Raw genomic sequence first — 27,610 nt, forward strand, 5'->3', positions numbered from 1 at the left:
GGTAAACGTTCGCTACGTCAGAACTTATTCTGCAAATGTGTACAAAGATCATCTAGAGACAAGATGTATCACTCCATAGCTAAAACGAAGCCTTCAACACAGGCTGAAAAGAGGAGCTGCAGCAATGTGCAGTATGACAAAAATATAACCATGTAAACCTGCTCTGGTACAAACTCTGAATAAGATGAGGAACCTGAAAATGAGCAGAAAACCACCTCTTTAAATTACTCTTTATTTCTTCTTCCTCAGCTCCATTCTGCCTTCTCCTTTATTTGCCAATATGTATGAGATATATTTAAACCATGTCATTTTTAATTAACTCTCCTGTATCTGCTTGCTGCTCCACATTTTGTTTCATCCCCTTGTATTTTCAGTTTTTAGTTCTGTTACTGTACAAATATTACAACTGATTGAATTATTCAGATAATTCTGTGAAATAGAAATAATGTGCCGGTCTCCCCTCTCTGCGTGAGTTGGCAGCAGTGTTTAGTTGAATATGATAATGAGTTTTCTCTGTGGAGCAGCGAGCCGTCACTCAGCTTTCTCTCATCCTGTTCCAGTATCAGCAGCTGCCAGCGAACGCCACGCCGTCCATCCCATAATGAAAACATTCATCTACCGAGAGCCAAACAGAAGATTTAAACAGCTGCTGATCCGGATTTTTCCCACTCTGTTACTGTACCTGAATTATTAAATATATCCCGGTTGAGATTTAGAGTTTCTTGATTTCCTGTTTTATTGAGTCAAATCCCTCCACTTCACTTCCAGTTCTTCTGTTAATTATTGTCTCCACCTGTGTCTCATTATCTCCACCCTTCTTGGGTATTTAAGTGTGTGTCTCCTCACTGTGAGACTGTCTTCAGGTGTCAGCGTCACCTCCCTATTTATCTGCATGTCTTTATTTGCATTCTTTTCCTGCTCCTGTGTTTGAGGTGGTTTGCTTCGTGTTGGGTTACTCACCTGTTTTAGACCCTCATCGTCTCATTTACATTAGTGCTTTTGTGCAAAGCAACTTACAAAAAGTACATTTGTCAGAAGAAAGTCAAAAAGCAACAAATCACTGTTGGTAGCGTAAGGATGTGTCTTCAACAACAACAGTTGAGTCTCGAGTCTTCTGCGGAGGCCGGTGAGCATCTGTGGAGGGACGTAGTCCAGCCAGAATCGAGAGCTGTGCTGACTCTCTTGTGCCGGATTCTCAGTGCAAATCTGCAGGATTGGGCCACTGTTGCCGATCACTCCCCAGTTACTTTGTGATGTTGGCGGTGCAGCACAGTCGGTTGTCCAGTACTACACCGAGGTTCCTCACGGTTGGTGAAGGAGAGACTGCAGTGCCCAGCAACAGCCTCGAGTTCCTCCACAGTTTGATTCTTTTTTTTTTCTCTGTGCAAAACACAAGGTGAACCAGCTGGTGACGACAGTCTGCCTCCATGTTTGTTTCTGTCTTAAGTCGAGTTTGATCACAAGATTCGGTGAGATCCAGGGGCGTAGCTAGATATAAAGCTCCACTGGGGCACAGGCCCCCCATCACCCATCTAATTTTTTAGTATGAAATGTGTTACAATGTGCTTTACCAGCTTCCCTTACTTAACATCACTGGTGGTGGCGCATAGATAAGATGCTTGTCTTTGGTGTGGGAGACCTGGTTTTAATTCCCACTGTGAGACATCCACCATTGTGTCCCTGAGCAAGACACTTAACCCCTTGTTGCTGTATAGCAATTGTAAGTCGCTTTGGATAAAAGCGTCAGATAAATGAGTAAATGTAATCACTGACGCCAGAAAGGACTCTGACCGGAGCATTTGGCAGACATACTTATGTCACCACCACAGCCGGTCCTGTCCTCACTGGGGCCCTAAGCTAAATTCTGCTACCTGACTCATGAGCCATGTGACCACACACCTGACACCACAGTGCTCTCACTACAATCCTCCCTCCTTTAAAACAGTCCGTCTCTGTAATAAGCCTGAATACAAACCTCTTCTTTGAATGGCGCTATCCCAGTCCTCAAAGTCTATTAAGACTGGGGGCCAATCTGCTGGGTCATTTGGTGGAGCAGCAACTGTTCCTTTAGGGTCTGAGCTTCTTGTATCTGATGCTGGCTGTAAATCTCTGGCTGTGCTCGTACTGGCTGAGGCTGGATGTGGATGTGGTCTGTATTGGCTAAAGATTCGGCATCTACTCTACTCACAAACTTAAGCACCTTTTAAATTATATACAGCAATGCTTGCTAGATGTTAATTATATCAGCTGCATCAGGTCTGTTCAAACTGGCTCCCCCACGTTTCCTTTAGGACATTTTCAAAGGGAAAAACTATTTACACTATAACTTGACTGAATACATGATGCTTATTATTTACTGACAGATGTGCACCCATGTTGCCCAGTCTGCTAGTCAGTGTGAATCCACTGCTTTCCATTTTCGCTGAGAGACGGATAATAATTGTTTTTAAATGATGTATGCCTATGAGGCGTGCCATCATATCACTACGGGCCCCGTCTACACCAAAGCGTTTAATGCCAGCTGAAAACGCCACCTGCTGTTCTGAAAACGCCTAACTGTGAGCGCTAGGGTGCGTTTTGGAGGCGCAGTGTTTTTTTTTCGAGACGCTGTGGTTGCTATGATACATAATTTCCGTGGAGGCGATGTGCTGCAAGTAGCCTATTTAATTTTAGTGAATGTAAAAATGTCACCACAAAGTACGTAGGCCTGCTGGCTCTGCATGAAGAGAAGGCTGAAACATGAGAGCACAGACTCTCCGTACGTGGGTTCATGAGATTTTGCAGGCAAGGAAACAACTCGGCGAGTAGGCACATGGTTTCGTTCAAGATCGGATGTGCTCGGTGCGGTGTTTGTCCCGCCCCTCCTGCACTGCGCAGCGTTTTTCCCAAAGTTGAACATTTTTCAACTCTTGGCGACTGGAAACAAACGCTCGGCGCCCAGCGCGGAAAAGACGCCCAGCGCCTCGCAACGCTCCTGCCATTTTTACCAGCTTGGAAAACACGGCACTCCCATTGGAATGAATTGGAAAAAAAGACGCTGGCATCAGAAAAAAACTGGGACACGGGGCCCAAAAGGTGCTGCAAAGCTTTCTTTCTTACCTTGCTTACACCGGACCATCCTTCATGACAATTCCTTGCAGCAGCAGTATTTAAAGTAACGAAACGCACGAAAACTAACAACTGCCATTACATAGGCTAAATAAAATCATTCGAATAAAAAACATTGATACACGATCCATTAAAATGAACGGCACGAGGGCGCAGCTGATTATTAATCCTCTACTATAATTTCTCCATTAGCACCTCTAAATTGTTTTGGATGTAGAATTCTGTTTCCTCTGAAGAGTTTCCTCCGTCTGTCCTGTCAAGTTCATAACTATAGTTTATAGCTGCATAAATGTCCAACACTATTTGCTGTGACATTATTGCATCCATGCAAACGTTTAAAATGACTGACAGCAGCCTCTCTCTCATGAAAGTAAACCGACAAAACACTAATACATCAACACAATAAAGAAATCACCTGGAAAGTTATAAGGAGGTGGGATAAATCTGGGAAAATCCATTAGTTGGGTTGAGTGCGGGTGGATGATTTATGAGTACATGATTATTCAGATCTTGTCAGAGCCGATCCGCATCACACCAATGTAGCTCCTGTAATTGTGACAAAACAGTGCAAACAGCTGCTGACGTCAAATTAGTAGGCTGCAATATCAACCAGAGCATTCAGCACTAACCTGCTGTATTTTATGTTGCCGTTTAGTAAATATAGTGCCCATTATGCAGTCTGTAGCCTACATGTCATTCAGTGTTCCTCCCTGTCAATAAGGGGCGCTGCAGCACCCTCCGCACCCCCCGCACCCCCCTTCCCGCTTGTAACTAAGTAATAGGCTGCGTTTCCACCTTGCATGGCCTGAATTAAAACAACACGGTAAGAATGCACAGGTCAAAGATGTGCTTTTTGTAGCCCATCTTCGTAATATTAGATATGCAACTCCAAACTCCTGACTTCAGGGTATATGTGCCGTAGGCCCACAACCGCTTACTTGGCTGCTTACCATAGCTTCCGGGTCATGGAGAAAAAAAACAATGCAAAATTGAGGAATAAGATTTATACACTCATATTTGAATTTCCGATTTCCATCTATAAACACATCAAAGAAAATCGGATAATGAGATTTTTGTTTTCCTTTTTTTTTTTTTTATATTAAAACGAAAATCGTTTCCCTGTTTACTAATGGTAATTGGGAAACAAGCCGTTTTTTGTTTTTTTTGGCTCAAAACGAAAATCCGTTTGCCGCAAATTACAGTGTGAATTCTCCTTTGCATCTTTCCTCGACCTCGTGACGTTTTACAAAACATAATCTTTTATGTTACTATTATGTAAAAAGTATTAGACCTCCTCTCCTAGTTTTATTAAAGGTTCTTTATTTTGGGTGGAGCTCCAGAGAGCTGCAGGCTAACTTCCTATTGGCTGCTCCTCATTAACCTCCTCGTTAGGATTTAGTGTCTTCCTGCAGTCGTCAGCTGAGATAATTAAAGACCTGCTGAACCTGCTTTAATTAAACAGTTTTGATGAAGACCTCTGTGGTACACAGTGTTTCAGAGACGGGATGTTTTGAGAGAAACAGCAGCTGAAGGTCTCGACATTAATCAGCTGTATGACTCAGCCAATCAGAAGAGTTTCTGCTGAGTCACACCAACATGGATAAAAGACTTTACTCGGGAACGTCACCGTGAGGTTCACATATCTCCAAAACTACAGGTCACCAGAGTCCAACAAACTAACTTCCTGCTCTCTAGAGGTCGAACATTTATTTTTAACTTTGTCTCCCAGGACTGTTTTTAAGCCTCCTCTTGGTGAGCGACAGCAGAAGATGAGAAAACAGATAATGAAGCGTCATCAGCACTGAAATATCAGAGTTCAGCCTCCATAATGAACAAACCGTCAGACTATCTGACAGGAAGCCCGGCCATCAGGTTCTCCTCTGCAGTTAATCGGCTGAAAGACGTTGGTTTTATGAGCTGTCAGTTTTAAAGCTCAGAGTACAGCTTCATTAAGTTTTCAATGTGCTGAAACTTTGGTTGAATAAACTTTGTCTTTCTGCATCAGAGCAGCCGATTGACCGGAGCAGCTCACCTGCTGTGTGCTCAAACCTGAAGATGTTTAGATTAAGAGGTGAGATAAAAGAAATAAATCAATAACTCATCACTTAATGTATCTGTGCATGAATAAACAGAGTTTCTGGTTAACTGGATAAATGAATGATATAGATCAAATCTTTATCGCAGAATGTTTAAACTGAATCAGATGACCAAACCCAAACCCAAATGTGACATTTCCTTGCTCCTCTCTTGAACCGAAAGTGAGCGAGGAGACACGAGAGTGCCCTCTTATTGGAGATCAGTTATTAAATGAAAGCTGCAGCTAATCGGACTGATCTGATGCATCACAACATGGCTGCACTTTCATACTGGAATAAATCAACGTGCTGGAAGGGGACCAGCAATTCATTCTCAAACTTCTGGGCGGTTGCATAGACAAACAATCCAACATCCCCCACCTCAGGCTCATGTGCACCATCCAGAAGTTTGGGATGAAGGACAGAAAAACCCTCTTACTGGAGGATATAATCCAGACTGACATGATAAACAGCATGTCAGTGCATGCCACCTGCACCATCTTGGCCAAGGACCCTTAAATTACAATGTTGTGGTCCAGGTCAGGACTGCAGGACCTTGAGGGCGATCGTGGGCGCCTGTTCACAGCCCTTGCCATGCACGAGGCTGTGAATTTCCAAACAAACCAGGACAGCAGGCCACTCGATGTCTCACGCACTCTCCTTCGGCTGTGTGTTCCAGCTGCCATAACGTTCCTCCAACTGTACGTGGATTCACCCCACATACGGGTAAAAATGCCCTTTAAGCACCCCATCAGTGGCACTGTTGTCACCAAAACTTCTGAGGGGTTACATGGAAGACCTTGCTGAGAAGCTGTTGGGGCAATCTTGGACTGAGGATTGAGCATGTGGCACATTCTGGAAGATGGCAGTGGGCTGTTGAAGATACTGCATGATTCGGCTCTTTGCGTTGTGCAGTCTCTTCCGGACAATTACCAGCGGCACGCCGGTTTGTGGGGCCATACGCCCAGCTGGAAGTCTTTCTAGTGGGAGCAGGCATTGGAGGAGCTGTTCTTTGGACATCCACTCAGCTTCAAAGACTAGCAGCTGAGTGTGAGCCTGGAAACCAGCTCCACCAACGCAAACAGCAGGATGCATGAAAGAGGGTTCCCTCATCCTGGCACCCTACAACCTAAAGAGTGTGGGGAAATCCCCTCCTCCCCTACATCATTGGACCAGGGGATGACCTCCAGGTGACCCGAATTATGAGGATCTCCCCCCTGAACAGTGTCCTTGATGCTGAACCAGCAGTCATTATGGAAGCTTTGGTCTGGGTCCTTTTTGGGAGACCCTTTTCCATCGGAATGAGGGCATCTCCCTGACTCCATTCCAGGGTCAGGAGCCCGATGGGCCCCTTAAAGGCCATGTCGCCCTGGACCACCTATGCCAAGAGCTGGCAACCAGGGACGCCTTCCCTGCTTCGAACACTTTCCGGCGGGCCTGGGAGCTTGTTGCACGTACAGGGAAAGATGTAAAGGAATGTGTGGTGCAATGGTTAAAGCAGCACAAATTAAAGTACTTCCCAGACATCAAGTTTTGCAATGTATAGAAGGGAAAATTTATTTTCGTTGAAAACCAGGCTCCCTCTGCCTGGAAGTGGAAAGAAGGCACTTGAGCAACTCCAGGAACTTGGAGCAGTACAGGGAGTATGGCCTACCCCCTAACCTGCGGAAGGATAGAACATTTAAGATCCTGACATTCACCAGCTGCGTAGCTATGATCATGAACAGTGACTACGTCAGCTTCAAGGAGATTGCGCAGCTGGTGAGAGACAAGAACTTCCCCCAGTCAGAACTCCAAAAACTCAGGATCCAGTCGAGGTTCCTGCTCCGGAAGGTGTTTGCACAGAGTTGGAGGCTGGAGGACAGTCTGAATTGGGGGATGGTGGCCAAGTCAAGACAGCCACTCAATCCTCCTCCAAAACTCACACAGCCTGATAATGGTGATGATTAACAGCCTCACAAAGACATGCAGGCTGCAGGTGAGACAGGAGACCACAGCTCGGAGTGGCCAGACAGTAAACAAGCAGTGTGGATACTACATGAGTTGTCCTTTATCAATACGGACCCACAGATAAAGCTGGAGGGACATTAAGACAGTATGTCACTTCCTGTAAGCAGCACAAAATTCCTGCACAAACAAAGACTGCATTCAGGATGAGACTGAAAACGATGAAGTAAAAAGTAGCGTTCTACATACAAAGCGTGCTGTTAAGTTTAGGGGTCAATATCAAAACAAAAATGAAAAATGGGTTGTTTTCTGGTTTTTGTTTCCCTATTAACCTAATGGTACTTGGGAAACAAGACGTTTTTGTTTTGTTTATCATTTCATAACAAAAATCCTTTGGCCGCCAAGTACAAGTGTTTCCCTACAGTGGTTTTGGCGTTGTTGGACTGACCTGGTGTTGCAGGCGTGGATGTGATGGTTAACTGTTGTGGTAATATTTTCATGTTGTCAACCTTTTGATGCGCCATAATGGAATATTTTTCCCAAACCGCCATAATTTGTATTTATCTACTCTGACCCCATTCTGATCCCCCTTTAAATTTCCTAAAATCACACATGCTGAAGACCGTTAAAAGGTTTTTTCATCTGAACCCACCACTTTTCAATCCAGGGACACCCTTGGGTCACATATTAGTAACAAAAACCAGCATAAGGAAAACATTGTCGAAAGGTTTATTAATCCACCTGCTGTGTTTCTAAATTCTTTTCCTTCTGTTTAGCTTTGACAAATTCAAATGTTAAGTCCAAGCTGATATGAGCCAGGTTATTACCTATATACCTTCAACGTCATTTTGAATTTTACCTATTAAGAGGGTTTTACTACCATTTTATTAAAATGATCCCCTTGATCAGAATTCTTCATCCTGTTACCATCGGTTGTTATTTTGAACCAGTATTGACTCATGCGGTGATGTCTCAGAGTCAATGTGATGATTTATTATCCAGGTAAAGCGAGTTCTGTGCTTAAATTGAAATGTTTAAACCCACCGACTCTTGTCTCTTTGATTCTGCACACTGAGCAGCATGTTTCTCATGTTTCTTTTGTTGTCCTGACAGAGTTAATGGCCTCCTTTCATCCGCCTCCTCCTTCTCCTCCTCCTCCTTGAACCCGTCACGCCTCCCAAACGAACAACTGAGAGGTTTAATTACTGCTGCTGTTGTTTGGGAATCACTCTCAGGATGTTAGGACAGCTGGGAGATTCTCCTTCATTTATTCCGTTTACTCTCGCTGGGTTAAACAGCAAACAACACACACTTTAACACACTCACACTGGGAGCTGAGGGTACAAACAGAGGGTCTTCATGTTTGGAAATAATTCTCTAATGTAAAATAATAAAATTGTTTTGTTATAGTATTTATTAAAACCAAATCTTCTTTAAAGCAGAATATCTTTAACGTTCCAAAACCACAAACAGTCTGCTCTAACATAACCCACTTGTTACAGGGGGCCCCCAGGATTCTCAAAGTTAAGACTTTTTAATACCACCTAGGATGAAATTTAATACCAACTTCACTGCCGTTTAATGGAAAATCTGTATTAATTTTAAGCCCGAGAAAATTATTACAAAGTAACATGAGTTTAATAAAACATTTTATTATAACTACTTCATATTTAACACACTATAGCTTGGGGTGTGTTTGTACTTTGATAAGATAAAGTGAATCAAGGACGTCGCTTTGTGTTGAAAAGTGGTGGGACATAAGGGTTCAGATTAGATGTGTGACTATACACTTAGCTCACATGCAATATTGGGTTCACGAGAACAAGACAAGAAGATATTTTAACACTATTTGATGACATATTCAGTGCTAAAATATATTTGTGTGGGGGTACCCTATGAAATTTTGAGCACTAAACTTAATATCCTGCATTCTGGAGACATTTTCTGCACCAATTAATGGTAGAATTATCTTTATTTAAACAAAGTGAATCAGAAATTTTTAGCTTAGATCTTTAAATTGCATTGCATGTTTTCTTATTGTGCAAATAAACCTTTCTCAAAGTATTTTGATTTGGGGGTTTTTAACATTTCTTGTTGCAAGCCATTTTTCAGAACATATTTAACAAATGCTTTTAACAAAAGTGATGGACACATGTCCCCAGGATCCACAGTGTAAATGCACCAATGAAATGAATACAATATTTGTGCACTAAGAATTATTAAGGGGTGAAATGAAAAAGACAAACAAATTGTGTGGTATGAGTTGCTGCAGTTAGTTACACCTTGGCTAGATAAGGTAATGTAATATAAAATGCCAATTGCTTCAGTGATTATTCATCCTGTTCTGTTTTTCTAAAGCATCTAAAGGCTGCTTGAAATGTAGTATTATATAGTATTGGCTTGAAAGCAGCGGGGATAAGGAGTTGGGCTCTGGTTTGTTTTTCCCCTCGTTCCCATGATCGGCGCATCTGGGTGATAAGTTTAATTTGATGTTTCCATTCACATGACGTTAGCCTACAACAGCGGCGCAACGCCGACACACAGACACGGTCCTCGTCTCATGCACACCTGCTAACTATCTTATTACTTAAAATAGCGATTTAGCAGGCCAAGTTGCAGATTAGCCAATTACATTATTTTGTGTTGAAAACAGTGGTGGATAATACTCCGAGTTTAGCTAATGTTAGCAGTTCCATCCTGTTCTTATTGGGGAAGTTTACACTCCAGCTACAACTCAATACCTGTTACCTAAACTTGTCAATTACTCCATACCGCTGTATACCAATATGCTGCCTTCCATTTGACATCGGATGTCAGAATGTGTATGTGTGTTCCCAGGAAATTTCACCTGGAACGCTCCCACAAGTCGGATTTCTGACTCTGAGAGTTGCGAGAACATCTCCAACCCCATTCTTAAAATCCAAGATGGCTGCTCCCAGCATCAACAGAAGTCAAAGCTATAGTGATATTCTGTTTATCGCACTTCTGTCTTTATTTGTGTCTCATTAAATCAGTCGTACACAAAATCTTGTATCTGTGGATATGTTGCTGCGGTGTTTGTATGTGCAAACTCTGTGCTAGGGCCCCTTCTCAATTTACACCACCTCACTGTGGCCGATCATTCACTCACACGGCTTCTCTTACCACTGCTACGCAGACGATACACTCTACCTATCCTTCCCGCCCGACGACCCCAGCGCCTTTGGCGTGGATCACGGACTGTCTATCAGACATATCTCAATGGATGAAGGCTTGCTACCCTCAACTAACCTCACTCAGACCGAACTCTTGGTCATTCCAGCCAAGCAATCTATCCACCATAACATCAAACTACAAAGTGACTCCGCAACCATCACTCCAACCAGGGTCGTGAGAAACTTGGGGTGTCATGATTGATGACCAGCTGTCTTTTTCAGACCATGTTGCTGCTGTCTCTCGGTCATGCCGCTTTGCTCTTATATAGACCATAAGAAAAATCAGGCCCTACCTCAAGCAGTACGCCACCCAGCTTCTGGTACAGGCCATCGTTATCTCTCGCTTCGACTATTGCAATGCCCTCCTAGTGGGTCTTCCAGCTTGTGTGGTGAAAGCCATACAAATCTTTCAGGTCTTTGATCAGCCCAAAAGCATTCATGTCCCTCCATTACTCTGTGACCTCCACTGGCTCCATGTGGCCTCCAGAATCTAATCCACACCCCTAACACTGCAAACAGAGTTACTACTGGGTCTGCACCATCTACCTAAACTGCATAACACAAGCTCACGTTCCTTCTGGGCCACTGCGCTCCTCCAATGAACGCCGCCTGGCTCTGCCATCCTTTCACACAAAGCAATCCCAGTTCCTGTTCTCATCTGTGACAACACGACTGTGGAACGAGCTACCACCGCTGTACGCCATCAGAGCAGGGGCGTCCCTCTCTGACTGCAAGAAGCTCCTGAAAACTCTTGTATTGATCACACTTAGAGGTATTTATCCCATTGATGCGAGATGTGCTATTAGCTCTTACTAGTATTTATTGCAGCTCTTAATATTATGTATTATCAGTTGTAGATGTCCTGCTGTATTTGATGCTTTGTTGATGCTTGTATGTTGTTCCTCAGATGTAAGTCGCATAAAAGCGTCTGCCAAATGAGTAAATGTAAAATACCGCATAATATGTCGTTATCAACTGGTCATCCTAACAATTGCTAGAGGTGTTCAATGTGGTTTTCCAACTTAATGGCCTCTTCACATGGGAAGCGATTTACGCGCCTCGTAATTCATTTTCAATGAGAGGCGAGCGTGTAGGAAGGGAGGTGCGGGCATTGCGACAGGCGGGCGTGTTCCCGTGAAACTGTCACCCCTGCCAAAGTTGAATTGAATTGAACTTTCTGTAGCCTTGGTGACGCGCAGCACAAAGAGAAGATAGACGAGAGACTGATCCTCGCCGTGACTTCCATGAAATATATAAGTGTTCAATGAACAGTTACTGGGACATTAACAGGAGGGCGTTTGCATGACTAGATTTATCAGCTATATGAATAATAGTCTATATAATAGGCCTATAATAATATAGCCTATCAACTAACGTTACTTAAAGTTTTACTTTAAGCTAGGCTATGAAGGAAGTGGTGCACAGAAGCCGTTGCTGTGGTTACTATCTATTGACCGCCTTCTGTTTACTTTTCCCGTGTGAAAAGGCCTTTAGTCTGTTGTACTGGAATGCGGTCAGCTCGGATGTGACGTCATTCCCAACTCCAACTTCCAAGGTAGATGGAACACAGCATTAAAGAAGTTTTCTCTGCTTAACATGTCAAAGCGAAACACACGTCGGGTAATATTTTATAGTCTTTCCAAAAACACGAGAGAACACAACAACTGGAATTAATTGTTTGTTTGTTCTAACATAATTTGTTAACGTTAGCACGCGGCCTGGGTATCTAGCTTACATCTGAGCCCAAGAGTTAGCGTGTGGAAGTCTGGATGATACTATCAGAGTTAAAGCTACAGTTGGTTCAGTTGGAGTGTCTGTTTGTTTGTCTCTCTGCTGTGACACAAGATAAAACTGAGAAATGGCAAAGTGAAATAACTAAGGTTTTTCTGACTCAATAGAAACTGAGTCATTTATAAATTCTGCTGTGTTCCCCCTTTCAGCCAACATCTCATAACACACTGACACACTCAGAGGTTACTGATAAAACTTTTATTATCATAGGTCAGGTTGTCATTGTTTTGCACACAATACTGCATGTTAACACAACGATAAGTCATGTGTCCCAACACCTGTCTCTCTTTGTTCAACAGAACTGGCAGGCAAAGGGCCAGTATATTTCCTGTAATGACTCCAATCATTAATTATTAATCCTAACCAAACACTAAACTAAAAACTGCCTGTGCAAAAACTGAACATAATAACGAAATGTTCAAGATCAATCAAGAGGGTTGCTAAAATGACCACCACAAGGGGGAAGATTCTTGTTTTGTTTTAAGGAGTGTTAAAATATAGACACAAAAATAGAGAGATCCATTCAGTATCTCACATTTTGATTAACATTTCATTCTATCTTTTCATGTGACAGCACTGAAGGAATGACACTTTGCTAGAATGTAAAGTAGTGAGTGTACATTTGCTGTCCCCTCAAATAACACATCACACAGCCATTAATGTCTAAACCGCTGGCAACAAAAGTGAGGACATGTGAAAATGTCCAAATTGGGCCCAATTAGCCATTTCCCCTCCCCGGTATCATGTAACTCGTTAGTGTTACAAGGTCTCAGGTGTGAATGGGGAGAAGGTGTGTTAAATTTGGTGTCATCGCTCTCACACTCCCTCATACTGGTCACTGGAAGTTCAACTTGAAAAGATATAATCAAACATTTACAAAAATGTGAGGGGTGTATTGACTTTATATAGAGAGAGAGAGAGAGAGAGAGAGTGAGGTCCTGTTCTCCAGGCTAAGCAAGGAAGTCCAGATGTTTTTGTCTGTCGTCACGGACACTATCCAGAATTGCCCAGCATCTATGTTCCTGTCTAGCTTGGTTTGACGACTTGCATGATGTGTGCAAGTCAGAGGATGTTGTCATGAAGTCAGAAAATGCTGGATTTCTCCCTTCAAGTTGGGAGAAAGTCACCCCAAATGAAGGGGTATCTTCAAGATCAAGAGGTAAACTACGGTCCAGCCTTCATCCTTTGACCATGAGTTGTGGGTGGTGACCTAAAGAATAAGACTGCAGAAACAAGTGGCCCAAAGTAGTAACCGTTCTGTCTGGAGTTTAGGCATCTGCAAGAAGCTTGAATTAGAACCATCACCCAGAATTTGTTTGAGGGATAACCTATTATCCTATTTGAGACAAAAGTAGCTCCACTGTTGTTTCCTCATTAAACTGAAAATAAAAAGGTCTTCACTTAAGAATCAACAGAAAAAGCAGACAGAAAGATGTTAACAGTGTGAAAACCAAAAGAAAGTGAAACAGTTCTTCAAAGATTCAAAGAGAGATGAGCAGGTGTTGTGGCACAAAGTGACAAAAATCTATCATCTTAGTCTAGAAATCTCTCCAAAGATACTTGTGCTTTTAAATCTACCCACACATTTTCGTTTACATGTGAACATGCTTGAGAGTAGAACAGCCCCATCATCGGGAACATTGTAAACGTCATTATTACTCATAATTTTCACTACCGGGAAACAGAAACCACAAGGACCGAGGAGTCCGTCATGGAGATTTGCATGCAAAACAACAGTTCATGCATCTATCTCGCCTTTAGAAACAAACAGTAGAGAATGCAGACGTCTGTGAAGGCAGCTTGCTTGTTCATCTGGCAGAGATCCAAAATGCTTTACAACATACGAACCTTACGAAAATTAGCAAAATCTCCATAAACTCTTATAAAAACAAACCAGTTGGGGGGTCATACATTCCTTCATCGGCTGTTTCCCCACCCGTCATGCTGTCTGCAGGGAAGCAGCGTCTGAATTGGTCAGTGTTGTGTGTGTGCTTTTCACGTCCATTAAAAACACTCCTGAATGTTACATTCAGCTCGGCCTCTGTAGGCCCTGCATGCACAGCGGATGCTAAAGGTGCTACAGTTAGCTTTGTTTTTTACATGAAACTTAAGTTAGACAACACTGAGATGAGATGATGTAGGTACTTGTAGTGCTACTGTTCCTCATTTCCCTTAAACCTCTTTACTTCCTATGTGTCTACAGTGGTGTGAAAAAGTGTTCGCCCCCTTCCTGATTTCTTTTAATGTTTTTCACACTGAAATGTTTCAGATCATCAAACAATTTGAAATATTACAACAACACGAGTAAACATTAAATGCAGTTTTTAAATGAAAGTTTTTATAATTAAAGGAGACCTATTAAACTGCTTTTCCAGTCCTATATTGTAGTTCTGTGACTCCTGTATGGCAGCTTTGCATGATTCAAAGTTCAAAAAGTTCAAAGTTTTTTTTCTTATGCTGATTCTTCATGCAGGCCTTCATTTCAGCCTCTGTCTAAAACAAGCTGTAGATGCTCCTGTCTCTTTAAGACCCCCCTCTCAAAGCCCACTGTCTTCTGATTGGCCAAGACCTGATGCATGTTACCAGGCTGTTGTGGTTGCTGGGAGGAACAGGCAGACTGAGCGTTGCTGTGCCGTTATTGTGGGAGCACATGACCATATATGGAACAGCGGCTCCGTCTGGCTCCGTATTACATAGAACGGAGGGTTCAGAATAGGAGGAAACCTGAGGTTTTTGCTCACAGTGATTTCTTAAATGCTTTAACCTAACATTATTTGAAGCTTTGGCCATGTTTAACATGAACACCCAACATTATAACATTGTAGATAAGTAATAAAATGTGGAAAAGCATAATATGTCTCCCTGCAGGGGGAAAAAATCCAAACCTACATGGCCCTCTATGAAAAAGTGATTGCCCCCCTCCCCCCATTGAAACATAAATCAACTGTGGTTTATCACATCTTAGGAAAGCTGAGTTCAATTTCTCTAGCCACACCCAGGCTCGATTACTGCCACACCTGTTCTCAGTCAAGAAATCCCTTAGATAGGACCTGCCTGACAAAGTGAAGTAGACCGAAAGTTCCTCAAAAGCTATTCAGAAATACAAATGAGAAACAGAGTAATTGAGATTTATCAGTCAGGAAAAGGTTATAAGCCATTTCTAAAGCTTTGGGACTCCAGCAAACCACAGTGAGAGTCATTATCCACAAATGGTGAAAACACGGAACAGAGCCCCAAGAGCGCAGTGAAGACCATCCAAGTGGTCACAAAAAAAACCACAACAACGTCCAAAGAACTGCAAGCTTCACTTGCCTCAGTTAAGGTCAGTGTTCATGACTCCTCCAAGAAAGAGACCGGGGAGAAACAGCCTGCATAGCAGAGTTCCAAGACAAAAACCACTGCTGAGCAAAAAGAACATAAAGGCTTGTCTCAGTTTTGCCAGAAAACATCTTGATGATCCCCAAGACTTTTGGGAAAACACTCTGTGGACTGATGAGACAAAAGTTGAACTTTTTGGAAGGTGTGTGTCCCATTACGTCTGGTGTAAAAGTAACAGCATTTCAGAAAAGGAACATCATACCAACAGTAAGATATGGTGGTGGCAGTGTGATGGTATGGGGCTGCTTTTGCTGCTTCAAGACCTGGAAGACTTGCTGTGGTAAATGGAACCATGAAATCTGCTGTCTACCAAAAAATCTTGAAGGAGAATGTCCGGCCATCTGTTCGTAACCTCAAGCTTAAGCACACTTGGGTTCTGCAGCAGGACAATGATCCAAAACATACCAGCAAGTCCACCTCTGAATGGCTTAAGAAAAACAAAATGAAGACTTCGGAGTGGCCCAGTCAAAGTCCTGACCACAATCCATTTGAGATGTTGTGGCATGACCTTAAAAAAGCGGTTAAGGCTCGAAAACCCTCCTATGTGGCTGAATTACAACTTTGTAGAGATGAGTGGTCCAAAAGTCCTCCACAGTGCTGTAAAAGACTCACTGACAGTTATCACAAACGTTTGATTGCACTTGTTGCTGCTAAGGGTGGCCCAACCAGTTATTAGGTTTAGGGGGCAATCACTTTTTCACACAGGGCCATGTGGGTTAGGATTTTTTACCCCCTTAATAATAAAACCTTCATTTAAAAACTGCATTTTGTGTTATCTTTGTCTAATATTTCAATTTGTTTAATGATCTGAAACACTTGTGTGACAAACGTAAAAATAAGAACGTTCACAGCTTAAGATGGTGGTTGTCAGTGTTCCTGGTCTAACATAACAAGAACAGTGCCGTAGGCTTGGTGATGTAGTGACTTCTTGCAGTCCTGGTTGGCGAGCTACAAGTTTACCAAACTAGCTGGCTTGGTCACTACCTCAACAAAACGTTTACTCAAGAGATTACACCATACATTTTGGTAGTTTATACTATGTGGAGTGTAAATTTTGGATGGTGTAATGCAGCTAACATAATGGCTTCTTCTGTTTTGGACTCCCTGTCAAGACGGTTTCTATAACATGTGTGCCTGTTTGCTTCACAAATGTCTACTACACAAAAATTGTGCATAAATTTACTTTCCACTGATTGTGGCAATTCCACTGAAATGATGTGATTTTGATCTAAAGTGTTGCTGACATAAATGCTGATATGACCCAGCCGTTACTGTAAACACAAAAGAAAGAGAAACACCAACACTAGCTTCTTAAATATATATCAAAAGTAGCGCTACATAGCTAACGGATCAGCTTGCAGAACAGTTTGAAATGAAAAACAATATCCTGCTGGTTGTTTTGAGGGTGAGAAACGAATCATCTAGTATGATTTACAAGGAGACTCCTGTGTTTCTGTGTTCATGGTGAAACACATTGCCAACGTACAATGTGAATTTAAAACACCCCTGGCTTTCTGGTTTTCTATGTAAGCCCACATACTGGCAGCATGTCCACTGTGTGCAACAAGCACTGTATGGTGCACAGTGAGAGCATCCTGAATAACATCTTCTTCACCCGTTTCCCTACTATTTTTAAACAATGATGACAGGAAATAAAACGCCTTCTACCTGCTTTGTACCATAAATCAATCCAGCAAAGTCCAACCTGTAAAATCCATCCCAATGTAAAATTCAGTGTAGAGACTGACTCTTGTAGTACCTTTAGCATCCATGTCAACAAAGAACAAAAGACAGTAAACATTTTTCTCAATCCAGGTGAGGTTGTGCTGTTCGGTGGCAGCTGTGGAGGCGGTGCTCAGGGGCCGAACTGCCTGGAAGACTGGTACTCACTGGGCACTTTGGGCTTGATGCCCTTGCTATTGTAGTAGTCAACCACCTGGTTGGGCACCTCTGCCAACACGCTCTTAGCCAGAGCAGCTGGAGACGCCTGGAGAGGAGGAGGAGACAGAAGAAACATCAATCACACTCTACATGTGATACAAACTCATCTACAGACAGGCTGCACGTGGAAGTGTTAAAGAACCATCATGGTGTTTTTGCATTTTACCCCTAATTTACGATGAATCATCTTTACTTCACATTCACTGAACATGTTCCATTCATTCATCAGGTTTTAGATTGACTTTCTTCTTTCCTAACCCTAACCACTGGTCTCAGGTCATCACTGCATGTCGTGAAAGTCAAATTGTTTTTACAATTTTTAGAAATCCAACTGCCAGTTCCACGCTGACCAGACAGCAACTGACTAGACAAATTTTGTTGCCTATCTTTTCTTATTCAGCCTACGTTTTTTTTCTTATTTGACATGGTATTTTACATATGGACAATGTGGAGGGCTTGTTAAATATGGTCAAAGTAGTCACAGTCTACCAGGCCTTTAAAAATGTCAGGCGTGTACAAGAGAGAGAGCAATCAAGACGAGTCAGGAGGAGACTGTGGAGTAAACCTTGCCCGTTTTGCGCATTTACTGACCATGGTTACTCGACTCATTGCCAGAAGAAAAGAAAAAAACTTCCCATGACTTCATAAGAATCTCAATTGCAAACATTATGTTGAGATGATGTTGCCAATGATTAAATTTGTTTATTTACACAATTAAAATTTGACTACTGCCAGGTCCTGTTGTTTTGCCTGATTAAATGACTTACATATTCTGTTGAACTGTCTGTTATGTCTTGTGTCCAATATGACCGGTGTCTCTTTCACACCGGACCTATTAGCACTTATTAGGATTAGTTGGTTGTTATTGATCCTATAAGTGGTATGTTACCTTATATCCACTTAATTTTGTATTATTATTGCTTATTAATTCCCCTGTTTTGTAAGTTTGGGGTTATCCTTTGTTTATGTATGGAAAGACATCTCTCAAGCCAAATCCCCTGCATTTTAGCTGTAGAGTTCTGTTTGATATTGCTCAGACATGGACTGTTTGTTTGTCTTTGTTCTTGTTTGTCTGGTTGCTCTCACCATTTTCCCCCTTCACCCTCACTGCAGCCTCTGGCTTACTGATATATTTCAACCTCTATCTTATATTATAAACATTAATTTGGCTAAAGGGTTAAAGGTTATTGACCTCAATATCAGGAGCCTTACCTTAAAAAATGATCTCCTTAGAGCATGGGTTACTCTTTATGTACCTAGTAATATCACCATTTCTGAAACATGGTTACGCAGTAAAATTACTGGCGAGGAAGTAGAAATCGATAATTACGTTCTGTATAGAGCTGATCAGGGCCGTTAAATAAGAGAGTTACGACATTTATTTATTTATCGGTAAATATTAACAAAATATGACACTGATTACTGAGTTGACACTTACATTACATACATATACTAACATTTGTTCTGGAGAGTGGTGGAGACACAGATTTAATCAGTTTTTGTTCCCATAACGTAACGTTACATTTACAGCAGTGACTTAATTTGCAGCAGTTGTCGGCAAATATTAATGCATAATGTGCATTGATTAAGATGTTGACTACACTTATAGTTAGTGTATTCTATCCTTGTATCTGGCTGTTGTGCTTTCTCTTGCCATGGTGTATCAGTATGACTGACAGTAAACTGTCTTCTCTTACCTTATAAACTGAGTTAGGCTGTTTCCACCTACATATTGAATGTATGATCATTAGCACCTGTTTTGTTTGTTTAATCACCTGATGATATGCCTTACAAAATCCACGAGTTCCACCAAACTTAAATTTTTCTTCTGTCCATTCACTTTGTATTTTGTTTTATAACTAATAACATGTCTATTTTTAACTTACTGTATACTGTGTGTATTGACAAATTGTATTTTGATGCTTTGGAAACACTGTTCTTAAAACCTTCATGCCAATGAAGACCTTTAAATTTAATTACATTCTTTTCCTGATAATTGGAGGGAAGGGGGGGGGGCTGCTCCCATAAGGTATAATAAATTACAGTATGGATATATTTTTTCTCATGCTTCTATTGTCATAATTACTGACATTCTCATTTTATGTTAAGACACATTCACATACACAACAAATAAATATCAATGAATGCCAGAAGCTGTTTAATTTAAGTCCACAAAGAAGTTTTAAACAGTGCAAAATATACAAGGCAACCAATTGCATTCAACAATACATTTTATTATATTTTATATCCAGGTAGGTAAGTTTTTCTTGAATGTGATGTCTTCAAAGAAACAGTTTAATTCTCACATCCTGCAAGACCAGACAGGAGGCTGTATTTCATGCCAGATGTCCCACATCTGGTTCAGAACTTGAAGAGTGTCCTGGTTGGTGGACAGACATTTCTGCAAGCTCCATCAGCCTGGTCATCGCTCAAAATCCGTCCTGCTGAAAACAAACAAAACAACAACAACACACACACATAGTTGATTTTGGACGGCCTTACAAATTAAATCTCAGCTGTTTGACAGTTGGAACTTGAGGTTCACTTTATCTAGGTATAGATATATCAGGTGTTCATACACCTGAAACAAACGCCTATTCATACATTCCTTTACACACAAGGGACTGTCAGATTAAAGTTCAATGTGTCACCAGCAGTGTACATGTGCTACTTTCATCAGAATTCTGAATCACTACAGTATCACATTTTTACCTTTATTAGTCACAGGGAGCCAATAACATGAGGAGTTGTGTGCAAAATAATTTATTGTATTCTATCTAACAGACGTCCAAAATATGACCTCGGTCAACATATGCCACTGATCTTATCACCCGTTACTGACGCACTGTCTAACAAACACTGTGTGTAATGACTGAATTAACCAAGGAACAACCTCGCTAGATACAAGCTAGCCATGTTATCTAGCTGAGACAGCTAACTTACCGTTCATCGTAATCACGTGTAACGTTACTACTACAGCGGCAACAAAGTGCTGCTATACTGAGTTACAACAAATCTAATAACCAAAGATAAACGATGTATGCTAACTAATAACTTTACATTTAAGGTAAATATCGGCAAACAGACATCTTGGTATGGTAACTTTAGCTGGTTTAAGTGTTAACGTTACTCACGTTAACATTAGCTAGCTGCAATTATATAATCTAACTTCCGATAAACCTTGACTAAAGCTGGCGACATAAAATACCACTATTGACTAGATTCATGAGGACAGCTAATGAGTTAAAATGTCAACAAATGCAGTAATTTGATCAACTTACCAGGCAGCGTACTTCAGAAACACTGAAATGAACGGGGCTCGGTGCTGGAACTATCGGCTGCCCCATGACGCGCGTTACTTCTGCATTCCACTGTTCCAACAGAAATCAATAGGAGTGTCGTAACTCTCTTATTTAACGGCCCTGGAGCTGATAGGCCGACTAGAAGAGGTGGGGTAGTTATATATGTTGCTTTAAATTTAATTTTGAATGTCTTTTTATCAATATTATTTTTCATGAAAATAAACATTTAACTATTGGAACGATTTACAGGCCGCCCTCTGCTCCGACTGATTCTACAAATTGTATTTTGTCAACTGTTAATTCTCTTGGAAGGCTAAATGAAATGATTATCCTGAGTGACTTTAATAGCAACTGGCAAGATCGTTCCTCCTCTGTGGAAAAAAACTTTACTCTTAAATGTCACTCAATTAATTAATTAATGAACCAACTAGAGTGGTCCTCATCCGTACTGGATTGGATTCTTGTCCTGATAGGATAATTACTTCAGGTGTTTTGTCTGACTGTTTCAGTGACCATTCCGTCATATTTTGTGTCTGGAAAATTAAAATCCCTCCCCCCAAATATATTAGAAGACAATGTAAAAATATTAATGTTAATCATTTTATACACAAATACTTTGCATCAGTTGGGATAGGTTTCAGTTAATTCCATATGTTGAAGATGCATGGAAATTTTTCTATTCTGATGATGCTAAAGTAATTGACAAACATGCAACATTAGAACGATTAGTCAAAGGTAGACATTTGCCATGGATCAGCTCACTTCTGATTAGTCTCTTTAAACAAAGGGATAAAGCCTGGGCTAAATATCACTCTTCTTTAAATGCCACAGATTGGGAAGCTTACAGATATCTCAGGAACTTCTGTAAGACCAAGACAAGGAATGCAAAATCTACTTTTTATAAAGATAACTTTTCACAGGACTTTCAAAATCCGAGAAAATTCTGGAATCATTTGAACCGTGTACTCAATAAAAATAATAAAAACTCGGTGAATCAAATACAAAGTGATAATACCATTTCAGATCCTTTACTTATTTCTAGTGCTTTCAATCTGCATTTTTCTTTGATTAGTAGTTCAAAAATCGTAAACTCCCATGATACCGCTAGCAATGTACACACTTGCTGATTTATTCATCCTGTCCTTTTCTACTTTACTGTTCCCTCAATTTGGAAATGTGCTCGAGTTACTCTTCTGCTCAAAGGTGGAGACCCATCTGATGTGAACAACTACAGTCCAATTTCTATTATCTGTTCTATTGCCAAAATCTTTGAGAAATTAATTTTTAATCAATTATCACAATATCTGAATCAGTACATTATCTTATCCTCTAACCAGTCTGGCTTTAGAGCGGATTTTTCAACCACTGCAGCTCTGTTAAAGTTCACTAATGATGAATTATCAGCATTTGTTGTGGTGCTATCTTTATTGACCTTCCCAAGGCATTTGATATGGTTGATCACTACCTGCTGCTTGATAGGCTTTATTCCATTGGTTTGCATCAAAATGTCCTACTCTGATGCCTCCCATGAAGATGAGCATTAAACCAGTGTGTTGTTAAAAATGGTTCCCATTATTATCTCCTTGAAAGGAGCCAGTTCAGGTGGTTCAGGAGGTGGTTCAGGCAACGGATCAGGACTCCTCCTGGACATCTCCCTGTGGAGGTTTGTCCAACTGGGAGGAGACCCCGAAGCAGGCCTAGAACATACTGGAGGAATTATATATAGCACCAGGCCTGGGAGCAGACAGAGGAGGACGTGGCAGACAGAAGGACCTCTGGATTACCTTACTTATAATGGGATGGGATTCGCCCCAGAGGAGGATTGTTACTGACCCAGCTGATCTTTCCACTAGCACAATGAACAGAATGTCAAACACAATATCAGAATCTATCAGGCAGATAGCTATACTGTTTCCTGATCCCATTCTTGCTCCCCAGAGGAGGAATCCTTTAGATTTTACACTACTGGATGCACGCGCAGCCAGGGGGCAAATACGCTTCGGTAGCCGGTCAGAAGACTGTAGTCAACCACTGTTACCAACGTAGATTTTGCATAGTTTGTAAATTCTTTTTGACTCAATAATAAACTGCCATTTCAGAGTTGGATCTGTTTGTTTGTGTTTCATTTTGCATATTAATAGAACATGTGTGGCCGCGCTGCAGGTTTGCGAAACCGGACTTAATGTTGTTTAAGTCAGCTGCTAGCCAAAAAGCTAAAGGAAGCGTTCTTTCCACAGCTGTAAGTGCTGCCATTAGGCCTAACTTAACTGTGTCACACTCACAGATGCAAAGAACATTGTCTTCCGTAAACGTTGTGAGACAAGCAAAAAGCTTTCAACCGCAAACAATTTTGTATTGAAGCATCTGCTAAGAAACGTGAAACTTAGTGTGTAGAAAGAAACTCCGGCAGCTGACGTTACTGCCAGGGAAGCGTCCACTCGGCAGGACAGAGTGGCGCTAAACGACGTTTTATGTCATGTAAAAGATAAAAATGAATACTTGTGCAAAACATGTTTATTTTCTTTATCTCAGACAGTGGCGTTAAAAAGGTTTCGTAAAAATGATACTGTTACGTCTGTGGTCGTAATTTGTGAACTTCCATATAGGCCTATGTTCAGTGTTATTGCCACCTATTCTGTTTCTTATGTAAATATGTCTGTGCACAACATCAGTGTGATTGGTGGATTCTGTCTCTGCTCGGCAGGGGATTGGTGGTGGCAGTTCCAGCTCGTGGCAGATGATTGGCTGCTACTTAAGCAGACAAAATGGCGGAGGGCATCTTGGCATCTTCCTCCTCTCCTAACAGGCCACAGTCTGATCTTGTTTAAGTAGGGGTGGGCCGCCAATTCTGTTTCTCTTCTTTTTCTCTTGTTTATTATAGTCAGGTAGGTCGGTTTTGTTTGTTTGATAGGTTAGTATCGATTTCTCATCCTGAAGTAAAATAGTTTGTCACTACTTGTTTCAGTCTGTTATAAATAAATTCACAATTCCTTATTTTTTAATAGTCTACGTTGTGTTCATGTGGCTCCTTAAGACTTGGGGAAGATGGGGTAGTTTCATCTGGGCCCCTAGACCGGGCGTAACAATACTCATTGTTGCTGTTATGCCTTTTCACAACAAAAATGTTTGCTTACTGTTTTCCAAATTTCCAGCTGTTATTTCTCTGGACAGCTCTGGAAATGGTTTCTGCTCACAAAACATTGACCGTAATGGTTAGAAATAACTTTAAATTGAAGAAAGAAATCAAACTGGATCATTAAAAAAGATTAGCAGCACAATTATAGACCTTCAAATATAAGCAAGGGTGGAAAAAATCTGTAGAGTGAAAATTATAGAAGGTTAGAATATACTGTTACAGCGCTAAAGGTGCAAGTGGTGAAAATTAGGGTGCACCTAAATTTTGTGGTGGTGCACTTAAACAAAAAATTATATCATGATGCAGATTATATGGCATATACATTTTATTTATTGTTTAAAGTCGGTTAAAGTTAAAACATCCGTGTTTTAAAACCTGAATTCTACTTCTTTGTTGGAGAAATCTCAGTAATTGTCTGAAGGAGCGTCACAGCTGCTCATCTCTGCCTCGTTCTGCTGCTGCCAAATGAAAATTGCTTCCATTTTGGGCCAAAGACAGAACCTCCCATTCATCACACAGATTAAACCCGGGAGAGAAAATATATCCAGTGACTCCAAACCAGGAAGATAAATCTCCACTGTATTTCACTTTACAGTCTGTAACCTTCGGACTTGGTAAAGGCTGAAAATTCCCTTCAGAGAGAAACAGTTTTTCCACTTAAGATTGGTTGGCAGATTGCCACTCCATCTTTTTTCCTAAAGAGTGAAAACTAATTTCTTCAATAACTTCACTCCCTCTCCTCTCATCCTCCTCACTTCCTATATTCTCTGATCCAGACTGAAATCATTCTCTTCTTCCTCACGCTTCAGTCATCAACTGTTACTGTGGGGTCACACGCAGTTATATATACACACTTTATCACTTTCTACCAAGAAGAGATCTTTCAAATTAACACACCATCTGGTGCCCACGAGGTTTTCAGCTTCTCGAGTACAGAGAATATGAACCGCTAAATGTGTTTGTAATGATACCTTTCTTTACACCGCAAACAACAACAACAACAACAAGTGTTCTCCAACAACCGAAGAACTGAGTTAGGATCAGATCTGCAAACTCCTCACAGCTGAGTTTTAAAAAATCATCATCAGTAAGTTGGTATGGAAATCCTGGGAAATGTTACTTGGCGCTAAAACTAAATCAGGAAATGATTCTTTAAGCCGCTTCCCTAACAGCAAACTCCACCTCCCACTGATGTTGGTGTTTTCTCTGGGTCATAAACTTCTGGACCTTGGTAAGTTCATCGTAATTAATTCAGTTTGAAAGGTCATCCTACAGCATATCAGCTTTCCATTGAAAGCTCTCATGGAGGCTTTTATTGTGAAGAAGCTACAGGAAATGTAATATTTTTGTCACTGAGGTTAGCAGTAACTTCAATACTTCCAGTACAAGGAACGGACATTTTCATTATCGACACGTCGCCTACATCTTTCTGTTGTCTTCTAGTCTGGTTTTGGGAGGAGATGAGATTTGTCATTTCCCACTATGCCTTAGTTTGCTTGTGAGAAGAGGTAACAACTGTCATATTCATGGTCGCTGCAGTAAAAACATATCTACCGTAGAAAGAGGCAGCATCATACAGCATTTTAACATCTCTGTGGGATATGGGTGAAATCTGGCACATTACACATATTTTTTATTGTTAATCGTTGTTGTTCTGTATTTTATATTTTGTCAATTTATATATTTATTTACACAATATTCTCTTCCGTTGCAACACGTCTGCACAACACAAACCTGAGTAATGCACATGTAAATATCTGCCACATTGTTCTTTCTCTGCAAATAGTTGTATTATTTTTCTCTATTCTTTTATTATTCTTATATAACTTGCATTGGTTTATTCCATATTAAAATATTTCTACATGTATTTATGTTTGTCTACGTGTAGCACCTTATCACCAAAGCAAATTCCTCATATGTGTAAAACACTACTTGGCAATAAAGCTCCTTCTGATTCTGATCAGTAACACAATGTTAACATGCTATCGAATGAAATGCAGATGTATGCACTGTGTTCCACTGTTTTGCATTACTTCAGATAAAACCATTCAAATTTTAACGCAAAAAGGCCAAATTACCACTGTACAGTTCCAAGTTGATAAACAATGTTGACTGAATGCTTAGCCCCGTTTTAAGCTTTTATTTCTTGTTATTCTGAAACATAGACCCCCGGGATTAGAAGCGAAAAAGGTGGTGACTACTGTTCAAGACAAATCTCGGCATTACCCCTAATTAGCTGGAGGAAGTTCTTATACAGTCAGTCGCCAGTTTATTGGGTACACCGAGCTAAAACGAATGCAGTCTAATACCCAAGTCCTGCAATAAATTCTACCTCATTAAGGTTCAATTTATGCTGGAATAGTTTTAGGTGTTGATTCAACTGTTTAGTCATTTTGGTGTGATTGATGTGCACCGCATAATATCCAAGGAGGGTTAAAATCTTCATCCAAGAGGCTTCTTCAGTTCTGATGAAACAAATTCAAGTATCTTTAACTAAATCCAGATGCCCTTGATTTTAACCCACCTTGGATAACTATGACCAGGATGACTCCACAGACATTTCACATTATATTGAGAAGTTTAGATCGTGTAAAGACTAAATATAAGAAACACTACTCAGTAAAACAGTATACAGTTCATACAGCACCATTAACTACATCCTCAAATGGTCATACAGTTGAATTGTTATTTGCAGTTTTGGTGTATTAGACTTTTATTATCGCTAATTTTAGCTAGCTATGCCTAATAAACTGGCAACTGAGTGTACGACATATAAATAGCACAACAATAGCAAACTATTGTTGCGTCACTGAATAATGAGAACGAAATCTTGTACATAGGAAACAATAAAGGCCCTAAAATCGTGCTTTGGGGAACTCCTCAGCAGGAAGGAACTAGAGAAGCTCACTCCTCTGCAGGAGAATGTACTTCTGTGTTTTTTATTTTAAGCCCGTTGGACTCACATGTTTGAAGTTGCGGAAGGGGACAAACTGGACGATGTCCCGGAGGACGGGCTCTCCTTTGGGCGATCGCAGGATCCCGTCGTCACCGTCTAGCATCTGCATGTCGCTGAAGTCTGCGTTCCCAATCCCGACGATGATGACAGACATAGGGAGGTGGGAGGCCTGGACGATGGCCTCCCTCGTGTCGGCCATGTCGGTGATGACGCCGTCCGTCAATATCAGTAGGATGAAGTATTGCTGAGAGACGGAGAATAAAAACACTGATCAGACTTTTCTCCCAAGTTCACTTGTCTGTCAGTTCAGTTCGTCACTCAAACTGTGTCAGTAAATTTTATTCTAGTTAGTTCTCAGGTTGTTTTTTTAATCTTAACATCTTCAAAAAGACACGTTATTCTTGAATAACCAGACAATCTGGAAAATCTGACCAAAGATATTTCAATGCCTGCCCTCTTCCTGCCCCTGCATAACATTTTGATTTGGATATCCTTAGATCCCAGGTAGAATCCAGTTGTTGGTTTCAATCCAGACCAGTTTGGTGTCCGCATCAAAGCAACAAACTTTCCCTCCTCAACAATGACTGCCAGGGTGCTGCTGAGTAAGTTAGACAGGTCCAGGTTTGGATGACAGTTCCTCACCATGGCCTCTTTGGTGTGGACCTCCTGCGAGGCGGAGTTGGCCACCTTCTGGATGATGGGGGCAATGTTGGTGGGACCATAGAGCTGCAGCTTGGGGAGGCAGGCCTGGTAGGCCTCCACCACACCCTGGATACCTGAAA

General features: G+C 41.2%; 1 protein-coding gene across 1 annotated transcript in view; it reads right to left on the bottom strand.

Annotated features, from left to right (window-relative positions):
* Positions 1 to 16,971: 16,971 nt before the first annotated feature.
* The window catches only part of cpne4a (copine IVa), a 486,687-nt gene continuing 476,048 nt past the window's right edge, over positions 16,972 to 27,610 (bottom strand). The window contains exons 14-16 of the mRNA XM_038712358.1: positions 27,471 to 27,604; positions 26,836 to 27,072; positions 16,972 to 17,480 (exon numbers count right to left, since the gene is read on the bottom strand). Coding sequence (XP_038568286.1) covers positions 17,349 to 17,480; positions 26,836 to 27,072; positions 27,471 to 27,604 — 503 coding nt within the window. The 3' untranslated portion in view covers positions 16,972 to 17,348. The remainder of the gene's footprint in view (positions 17,481 to 26,835; positions 27,073 to 27,470; positions 27,605 to 27,610) is intronic.

The sequence above is a fragment of the Micropterus salmoides genome, unplaced genomic scaffold (genome assembly GCF_014851395.1).
Source record: "Micropterus salmoides isolate LMB-PRFRI ecotype aquatic unplaced genomic scaffold, ASM1485139v1 Ms_hic_scaffold_11, whole genome shotgun sequence".
In the NCBI taxonomy this organism is placed as follows: Eukaryota; Metazoa; Chordata; class Actinopteri; order Centrarchiformes; family Centrarchidae; genus Micropterus; species Micropterus salmoides.